Genomic DNA, 10,643 nt, shown 5'->3' on the forward strand with positions numbered 1-10,643 from the left:
CTGTTTTAAAGGGACGGCCACACAGGTTTTGGTACGTTAGATACTATGGAAGTGCATCATGTGATGTCAACATCAGCATCTAAAAAGGTCAAACTTCCCATGGATTCTGGACTAACAGCCACTAACATCTCACAGGACGCTCCATTTACCTGGAATCCCAGCTCTTACTTTCCTGACAGCCTTGTGATTTATGCAGACTATGAAGTTACGATCACACAGCCTTAGGCTGCACATTGGCACCTAACCACTCCAGCTAGCTTGGAAGAGAATTCCCAGATGGATCAGGTGATAGAAAAAAATTATTTAAAACATTTTGATAACAAGCACTCAGAGGCAATGTCAGTTTTCGGTTGAACCTGCTTTGCCAAATCCTTGACTGCACTTCAATTTTTTTTTTTAATATTTTTGTTCCCAGGGGAACCATTTCAAGGAAAAGGCTATTTTCTAAAACAGTTGGGTTAAACAAAAGTAGAACAAATAAATTATCTGGCCTCCAAAGTGACTCCAAGGCACCAAGAACTCAGCTTCCCAGAGAGAAGGCACTGACCATCCAAATGCCTGCGTCTCGATGGGGTCAGAGCCAGGTACTGATGCTGAGCAGGCAGCTCCTCTGGGTTTCAACTTCATTCTGTAAGAGGGAGAAGAGCAAGACAACGGGGCCACTAGTAATCCGGCAAACCAAAGCAGAATTCTGAGTTGTCTTCCGCTCTTTCTTTTTGCCTAGAGCTATAGAACAATTTCCTAAAAACACTGGCACTCAGCTCTTAGAAAGCTCAGGGATTGGGAGTGGTACCAAAGGATGAAGCCTGAGCTGGAATCCCAAGCCCCATCATCCATTCAGCGCATCTGAGAGTGATAGGAGTCAGGTTTGCAGGATTCAGGAGGCTGGGCTGGGCTCTGGGGAGTGGGATGCTGGAGGAAGGTTTGGTCCTGTGCCTGTCTACACAGGGCAGAAGAAAGGCAGGAGCGAGCAGGAACCTCACGCCTGCTTGGGACCCTACTGGGGATTCCTTCATTTTTCTGTGGCACTGTTGCCACCATGTTCTCATTTTCCAAATCTTTCCTGTCACTTTGTCCCCTATAATTAGGGACCTTTGCTTTACCCTCTCTTCCCATCCTTGAGCTCAGGGCTCACTTGCCATTCAACTGTTTCCCTGTCTTTGTCGAGGAGTCACTATATCCTATTAAAAAATAAGAGAGCTAGATCAGAAAAGCCCAGGAGTGCAGAGCCATCAGACATCGCGGCACATGGTTGCCACCTACGAAGCCCCAGATGAAGGATTGTCCAAGTGAGTTATGAAAATAACTCAATGTCTTGAGCAAACACTGTTTTGTTCTGAGTCACATTCACAGCTGGGCACACGAAGCCCTTATAGGCTGCAGGTTATTCACATACGCTCGCAGCTCTAGGTCGTGTGACACTCATTACCTGATTCTGGAATCGATGATCGCTTCTAATATCTGTTAGAGAAGACAATTGTAAAATGGCTAAGGACTTTCCATGGTGGTCTGCATCAATAGGTCCCCAGTGTCATAAACTCTAAGGAGGTCTACCGCATAACACAAGACAAAGATGGGTCAGCCAACTGCCTGAGGTCATACGGGGTATGAAGCAGCTTGGGGTGGACCCAGGCCTCTGGCTCCAAAGCGTCATTCTTCTGATGTGCTGGCTCAGCTTGCAGAGAGGCCTGCCAACCCAGCAAACTCTGAGGGACTGAGAGTAATTTCCTGGAGTGTATGAAAACGGGAAGTGCAGGGAAAATATGACTTCAGCCTCAGAGTCCATTCCTCAATGGGCTAACAAAGTCACAAGGCAATAGAACACTCTCTTGAGTGTTTCAAGCCCCCTTGAACGTAACTTCATGAGGACAATCAGTCTTGCCCTCACTCCATGACTCAAATACTTTACCAGTTTAAGGATGGACTAAGACAAGACAGCCACTATCACGTTTGAGAGCTCTAGGGCTACCACAAGAATGATGGTTTAGGGACATTAAGGGACCAGGGCCTTGTGCGAACTTGTGGCCTCCAGGGCTGTGGCCACAAACCAATCCTGATTGACTTCCCTCCACCTCAGAGGCCTGGGGTAGGGCCAGAAGGCTTCCATTGTGGGAGTTTTCCTGGGTTCCTGTCCAGAGCATTGGCACAGCAGCAGCAGCCTCCTGTGCTCACAGTAACCAGAACATTGACACTGGAGAACAATCCGTTGCTCCCATGTGTGACCAGTAGCATTTGTCAGAGCTACACTCTGACCATCTGGGATCAAACACCTTACCCACACTCAACCATGGTCATTCTTACGTCACAAGTTACTGGGATGGGGAGGGAGCTAGGTAGCATCAATAAGCTCTGACAAGCTTCCCAGTCTGTCAGGACTTCAATCACTTCTTCCCATTAAGACAAAGCTGCTCCACACACGCTCGTACTCCCAGCAGAAAAAGGGGCAAAGCAAATTTTAGATGTGTCTTCTGCACCTTTATGCCACAGCCAAAGAATGCTAGGGTTCCCATACACCCAGCGTCAGGGGTCTTAGAGAATGTCCAAAAGCGGCCATATGTCACCCAATCAAACCAGGTAAGATTAAGAGGCTTCAGCCAGATTCCAGAATGAGCGTCAGCAGTGGCACCCCTTAGTTTGTGTGATCTCTGGGAAAAGACAGAAGACCTCACGGGGGCTTTAACACACACAGAAATGGGAATGGACAGACTCCTCCTCAGAGGCTGTGTGGACCACAGGATGCAGTTCCTGGTGAGAGGGGCCAACCACTTCCTGTCTTCCCATGCAGGTCCTTTGAGAAAGGAAGGCTAGCGGGGCTGAGGTAGAGCGGGAAGGCAGAATTGCACAGGGATCACCTCACAAAACTCCAAAGGGAACAAAGGGAATCCCCAGGGACTGTGGCCCTTGTGGGATGGTCCAGGTCCCTTGCAAGTTGTTTCTTGGGTTCAGCAGATTTGAGTTTGGCCCTTTCTCATACCCATTGCAGACAGTTTGTAAGGATTTTACTTCAACACCTACTGGGTGTTTGGGGTTGGATCCAAGGTAACTATCATCTCAAAGATCTGAGTTTACTGACATAAATACCGAGTAAGACCACCTGAATGGTGTATGGCTTGACATTCAGCGTTGCACGGACGATACAAGTGGCCAGTTCAGCTGAAAGCCGACTACTGTCTTTCAGCTCTTTGTGTCTCATGTTAGAGAACGCTTCCTTGGTGAAAGAAGAAAACACATCACCCTACTGAAGCCCAGGATGAAGCAACCGTTGTTTATTTTTGGAAAGATAAATCCGTCTGATCCGCACTACTCATAACATTCTGAAGGAAGTAAACAATCGTCAACATTTCTCATCTAAAAATAAACAATGCCCTGTTAACCAAAGACAACGCTGAAACGAGAAGAAGCAGACAATGCCCAGGCCATGAAAGGCTCAGACAGTGTTTGATTCTGAGAGAATGAATCAAGCTCCCAAGGGAGGAAATGTCTAGGTGGAGGAACTTAGTAGATACTGACATGGGAAGGTTTACATACAAATGTTACATGTTCGATTTGACAAACTGGAACTTCTTTCAGGTTCTTAATTATGAGAACAGCCACACAATGTACAACAGTTAAAACCCAGCATTGGAGAGTCTGCTGTATTGTTAGCAGTAAGTGCAAGCCAGTGGACCAGAGAAGCCTGGGAAACTCACTCCTGCACTGTTCAAGCCAAAGGACTCTGATTGATGCTTCACTTTCCAATGTGTTCCTCCATTCGGGGTGTGACTGTGCCTTCAGATACAACCACCTAGAAAACTATGCATGACTGTCAAACCAGTCTCACTGCACCATGGCTACTGCCCATAACTCCCTGCCTGCAATTAAAATAGTTAAGACCAGGCTCATCAGGGCCACCCTCCCACCCTCGTGGTATACATAACTCCATACCAAAATTACAAGTTCTAGACATAAAGACAAGCGATGGCTTGGAGGGTGTGATAGTTTATTTAAAAAACAGAAACAACAAAATAAAACAACAGTAACAAATAAAGCGGTGCCACACTGACCGTGTGACCAGCATACACGTCCGTAATGGCTTTTCTCTTGGGTATTAGCATTGCAGTATGCTTAGATACTGAAATGCTTCACTAGGACCAAGAACGTTGGAGAGTAAGGATCTTGGATGAAAATGGACACTAGCAAGCCTGGTGCAGTAACCCACAGAATTCACGTCAAGTCCCACGAGTCGGTGAGATGATGCTACGCGGTTAGGGAGGACAAACGTTATCTCAGGAGGAGGCAGCATCAGCTTTACACTTCTCTTTACTTTAATCTTTAGTTTATGATTTAAGCTATGTCCACCCTGGCTAAAGCACAATCAGACAAGACACCTCAGGTAATGTCCTTGCTACTATTGCACAAGTTTAGTAATTTTATTAAAAGAAAAAAAAAATCAAACCACCATCAAAACAAAGAGGCAAATAAATGGGACGTTCAAATCATCTGAAACGTAGAGAGCTTGCTTCTTCAATACCAATTCAAACTTAAATGCTATCATTGGAACCTCCAAAATTCTGGAATAAAATTAATAATTTTTAAATATATATGCGCTTTCTTTATCTCGCTGTACTTTGCAATCCAAGAGAGGAAGTTGCTTTTTATGAGAGCATGGCTTTTGGCGGCAGTCCCACGTGCCTGTAGTAAAGACAGCGCCACAGAGCCTCAGAGTTCTGAAGCACAAGGATTTGACCAGAGGTCAAAATGATCATAATCCGTTCTCAAAATGTCAACCCATGTGTGATTTCTTCGTAGAGAGTGAATGTGCTGTGAAGTAATTATCCCACTATTATCCCACTCGCCTTTCCTTGCTTGGCCTTTCTGCAAGCTGACCCTTGACTGTGGCTCACCCCCTCCTAGCCTGGCCTCTGTACCCCCATGTTACCATGTCAGGACCAGGGTTTCCGGGGTGGTGGAAGTATAGTTCACAGGGACAGCAGATGCAGGGACCTTGGCCTTCACTGACAGCGCTTACATCTGTAAACTCAAGAATCACATTATTTAGCTCAGCAACTACAAAAAAACAGTTGAGATTTGGGCATTTCACACCAGAACCTCTTTGTGCTTTTTAGATGAAGCCTGCTTGTAAATCTTTTTGGTATTTGTCAGTCATTTGCAGTTCCCTTCTAATAATAAAAGGCGATATTCAAAATAATTTTAAGGTTAAATGTTCTGAGGGGGGCTTTATCAATACTTAGTTTTTAAAAACAGTATAAATCAGTATTTTTTTTTTTCTTTCAGTACTGGAATAGTAGAAATTATTTCTGGTCCCTCCTTAAATCAACCAACAGCACTTCTCATTGCGTACAACACTGAAATTTACAGACATCCCTGAATTTTTTTTTTTTTGATTAAGTAAACGAGTGAATCACAGTGGAGTCTCATTCAGTTAACAGTGTAGATCCATTTGAAATCAAAACAAAAAGCTGAACATTAAAAGAAAATTTCAAGCTATAAAAGAAAAACGAAAAAAAAAAAAAGGAAGACAGGAGACCCTCCCCCAAACTAAGATGGAGTGCGTTGTCACCCACTGTTTCTGTACTTTATCCCCGATCGGATTCCTCTTCTCCACGTGCTCAGGGCACTGCTGAAATCCTCAGGCCTAGTCCGTGCGACCCTTGAGTCGAGGCCGTGTACTACAGATGTAAGGGAATATGGCACACTGCCTTCTCCCCTACGAGACTTTACATCCAGAGATGGCAGAAGCGTCTCCTGCCTCTGTAACTGCCAGCATCTTACCAGGCGATGCTTCCTGTGCAAAGTGATGGCCACTGGTTCTCCCACCACCCCCAGAAATGGGAGCTTTTCATCGGCTTGTCACCAACACGCCCGCCTTTTGCTCTTTCCATCAGAAACGTTGGGGGTTCAAACCCAGGTGGGACAGAAAGGAAAACAAGCGGTCTAAAGGCACAAAGTCGCATAGCTGCTCCGGTTGGAGTTTGTAAACAGAGAATAGGTTGAATTTAGGTAATCTCGATCTATGAGACTAAAAAGGCATCCACAGCAGGCTTTTATCCAGCCAGCTTCTTTGAGACTCTTCATGGGTTTTGAGGTCTACAAAGTATACACTAATATACCCATACTTCAAAAAGCAATAAGGCAAATAGTATAATCATTATCCAAAAGTTACAATGGTAGTGTAGGCATACATAGTATAATTTAGTTACAAAGTGTGGTACTGCTTCTGCTACATAGCCATATTAACTGCTTCTTTCCTACATAATTATATATCCAGCCGGTTTCGGCTGAACACAAAGCCGTCCTTGTACCACCTAGAGTTGGCAACAGCTCTGAGAAGGCAGGTTTTGTTCTGCTGTGGAAATTATCGTTCAACTGAAAACAAGAGCGCGGTCCCATGTGCAGTCATTAGACGCTGTCGTATTTGTGAAGCGCCTCTTCCAACTTCTGGGTCACTTTCTGGAAAAATATTATTTGTTGTTGTAAAAAATGTTGCATCTGTGATTTAAAGTCTCTTACTCTAATTTGATGGAAGTGATGGATCTCGGCCAACGTGGCGAAGGAAATAGTGTTACAGCGGTCTTGAATGCCGTCGGCTTTTTGGACCTCCATCTTCCCTTCTTCCACATGTCGCCTACTCTCCTTTACTTTGGTAAGAGCTCCTGTGGTCAAAGACAACAATTAATTAAAATACATACACACACACACACACACATACATACACACACATACACACACACACACACACATACACACACACTCATGCACACATCCCAATGATATAGCTAAGTAACAGGAACTTGGGTACCGTCAGTACTTGTCTAAACTTTTTCAGCAGCCTTTGGAATTCAAAATGGTGACTGTAAATACCAATTTATAAAGCAGGCTGACCAGCGCTCCAACCAATGTTCCATACTGACCAAGCCTCTGTACTTCACAAAAAGGTACAAAAATCTGACCTAAAGATAAACCCCAAAGCCATACTTTTCGTTTTCACAGTGCTTAAGACTATTATACCCGTGCATATTAAGAGAATCACTGTAATACCTTATAAAGGCTGGATCCTCTTTCCTGAGGAAAAGAAATGTCACTACAGTGCTACTGTATAAGGTCAGAGCCATCTCTGAAGCCTGTCAATACCAACTCAAGCTGGAAATCAAACGAGGGTGCGGGAGGGGAGGGTGTCTGGGTCGTGTTGCCAGTGTACAATGAAGATGTCAGGGCACCCGAATCCATGCCAGGTTTACCCAGAGCCCGTGCCTACATGATGTGCCTGACAGCAGGGGGTGACGGATGCCTAGTCTGGCAGCATCTTCTTCTGGGAGACCACAACTGGGACACTTGCATCTTGAATGATTAGAGGTACAGGGGCAGTGGGTTTTAAGTTTGCTCTAATGACTGCTTCAGAGGGTCACCAACGGTACCACAGCTTCTTATCTAGTACTGCTGGGCGGGGGGGTGGGGGGGTGGGATCGGTCATTTTGGCAGGGGCCACACAAGAGGTGACTCTCCCTCTAAGCACATGCCACACGGAAGGCAGAGGAGGCAGGACGTGAAAGTATCCTACTGGCTTCAGGGCTGAACAATGTTGACGCTCACGTGGTCTGAGCACATTTCAGCAGTTTTAGAATGGAGATGTCAAAGGCATCTAGAACTCACACAACTTAAGCAATCTAAAAGGCAGAGACTAGAGAACGTGGAAGCCAGGAGGGTGACCCAGCAGTCTGTGAGTGCGATGCCGAGGAGACACCTATTCAGTTATGAGCTTGCTTTGACCCGGAGCTCACCTTGTCTCTAACTACCCTCAAATCTGAAAATTAACAGAGCAAACCAGTATTCAACTAAGGCTAAATAAACAGTGTGCTTTTCAAAATGCTATGTTAGTATTTTTTGTAGAAAATGCAGGCTCACCTCACACATGCCACACTCTTCTACCACTGCGCTCCCGGGGTGGCCCCGCCCTGCTTCACACTATCCAGAGTGGAAGTGAAAACCCGCCAACAGCAGATTTTACCAAGAGAAATGCATGTCTGTGGAGGAACGTACATACCACACATTTTTCATGAGCTCTTTCTAAATGAGATCTTTCACTGAGATGGGCAGAGTCCCAGAGCAGCAGGGCACAGCCCAGCAGGGGCAGACATCCGTGCGGGCATCATTCCACCCTGCCACTGAGAAAGATGCTTTGCTAGGCAGAGAGGCGGCAAGGATCCCCCTGAGGCAACACATGGTTTCAAGGCTGCCCCTTACCCCTGCTCGGCTAAGGAAGTATGACACCTTCAACCTTTCTCCTAGCCTGACAGCATCAGTGAAGTTTTAGCATGTGCCTGCTCTGTATCGTTGCTTGTGGTTTTTTGAGACAGGGTCTTACTGTGAACTCCTAGCTGGCCTGGAACTCCCTTTGTAGACTGGGGGAAGGGAGAGAGGAAACCCACAGAGAAAGGTCTGCCTCTACCTCCTGAGTGTGGAATTAAAGCGGAATTAAAGATGTGCACCGTGCCTGGCCCTGCCTGCTTCATGGTAAAAAGACCCCTCCCAGCCACATGCATTTTTGTAATAGTGAGTGTCTCTATTACGTTTGTGCAGGCTTCCCATGTATGTACAGATATAAAAAATGAAAAGACCGGGAACTCAGAGAGGCAACACTCTAGAGAAAAAAAAAAAAGTCTCAAAAGACTCCCAAAGATAAAAAAAAAAAAAAAAAAAAAAAATCCATGTTTTAAAATGACATGGAGGGAAGAGGGGACGCCTTTGTGATTTGACTGTGTGCTTCTGGAAGCCATAGTCCAGGATGCAAACACAAGAGATGAGCTCTACCACTGACCATAGAGCCATGTGCGCTNCTATTACGTTTGTGCAGGCTTCCCATGTATGTACAGATATAAAAAATGAAAAGACCGGGAACTCAGAGAGGCAACACTCTAGAGAAAAAAAAAAAGAAAAACCAAAAAAAAAAAAAAAAAAAAAAAAAAAAAAAAAAAAAAAAATCCACGTTTTAAAATGACATGGAGGGAAGAGGGGAGGCCTTTGTGATTTGACTGTGTGCTTCTGGAAGCCATAGTCCAGGATGCAAACACAAGAGATGAGCTCTACCACTGACCATAGAGCCATGTGCGCTTCCCATGGCTGCACAGTGCACGCCCTGCTCAGGTGCCCGTGCAGTATATAGCATTTGTCTCACTGCGGTGTTCTGGCTCCCAGCAGACAAGAGAGCTCAGGAGTGAAACATGGCCCAGGAGCGGGTGAATGTCCTCTAAGCTAAGGGATAAGGAACTCTGAACAGACAGAAGTGCCAAGGCTTCCAAGTGTGAGTGTTTGTTCAAGGGGCCAAGAAAAAAATTCAGGACTGATTGTTCTTCCACCTGTGACTCTATTAGGTAAACGGTACAGAGCGGTTATTTTTACAACCCATGTAATGGCCTTAACGCAGTTAAGGAATACTGATGGCAAGCCTAACGTGTTTAACACGTTGACTCTGCGGAAAGGTAAAAATCTAACACGTGTACTCTAGTCCCAACCCTCTGTGAGCTCACCAGGGGACCATGTGGCAGGCAAGCACACTCAGGACTGGCGCACCAGCCAGACTCAGTGACACAATACTACAAAGCTCAGAATTATGAATGGGAGCCAGATGTGCCTTCCCAAAGGTACCACAAGTATGTCATGACAGAAAACGCTCCACAGGCTAGCTTCACTACGGTTGCTCAAAGGGTCAGCAAGATGCCATGTGTTGTGATAAGGGTAGTGGGGATATAGGAAGGAGATAAATTAAGGGATCATTGTCAAAAACAGCCCTGGTATAGGCTAGGCACCATGCACACTGCTCCTGCCCTTGCTACAGCTTACAGCAGATATTACTACTCCTGCTTGAACAAGGGAAATAGAAAGCTGCTCCCTATGTGAACCTGAGAGTCACCCAGGTAACCCCGTTAAGAGGTGGGGTCTGAATGTGTACCTGGTTTCAGAGCAAATACCCTGACTCAGCAGAAAAGGAGCGAGTGCCTCAACAGGCAAGCAGGGAAGGTGGGCAGAGGGGAGCCTGTCCTGCCTACAGGTCAGCCAATGCTTCTCCCTCCTGGCTGCCTACAGGTCAGCCAATGCTTCTCCCTCCTGGCTGCAGGCTGCTGGTGTGCTTACACATGCTTGTGTGGTGTGGTGTGTGCTGCGCTCACACGTACATGCACACGTGCGTGTGTGTCGAGGGAGGATGGGTACCAAGTATGTATGTGAGTGTGGTGTCCTATTTTATCATTCTCTACCTTATTCCCTTATAACATTATCTCACTGAACTTGGAGCAAGACCAGAGTTAGCAGGCGCAGTGACCTTGCTGTCTCCTCTCTTCCCAGAATAGTGGGGATCGCCATCAGCTGGAGCCGTACCCAGCTTTGTGAAATAGATGCTGAGATCCAAACTCAGATCCTGGTGCTCAGCTCGTGCTCAGCTCTTACACAAAGAGCCACCCCTCCAGCCCCTGACGCTTTCAAACGTGTAATTCAAAAGGTACTCTGAATGTATAAAGGAAACTATTTGTTTATGGGTGACACTTTCCTTTTTTTTTTTTTTTTTTTTGGTTTTTCGAGACAGGGTTTCTCTGTGTAGCCTTGACTGTCCTGGAACTCACTCTGTAGACCAGGCTGGCCTCGAACTCAGA

General features: G+C 45.9%; 1 protein-coding gene across 1 annotated transcript in view; it reads right to left on the reverse strand.

Annotated features, from left to right (window-relative positions):
- Nucleotides 1-3,244: 3,244 nt before the first annotated feature.
- Nucleotides 3,245-10,643, reverse strand: part of Snx18 (sorting nexin 18) — a 27,329-nt gene continuing 19,930 nt past the window's right edge. The window contains exon 3 of the mRNA XM_029468241.1: nt 3,245-6,663. Within this exon, the coding sequence (XP_029324101.1) occupies nt 6,400-6,663 (264 nt within the window). The 3' untranslated portion in view covers nt 3,245-6,399. The remainder of the gene's footprint in view (nt 6,664-10,643) is intronic.

Source organism: Mus caroli, chromosome 13, assembly GCF_900094665.2.
Source record: "Mus caroli chromosome 13, CAROLI_EIJ_v1.1, whole genome shotgun sequence".
NCBI classification, from domain to species: domain Eukaryota; kingdom Metazoa; phylum Chordata; class Mammalia; order Rodentia; family Muridae; genus Mus; species Mus caroli.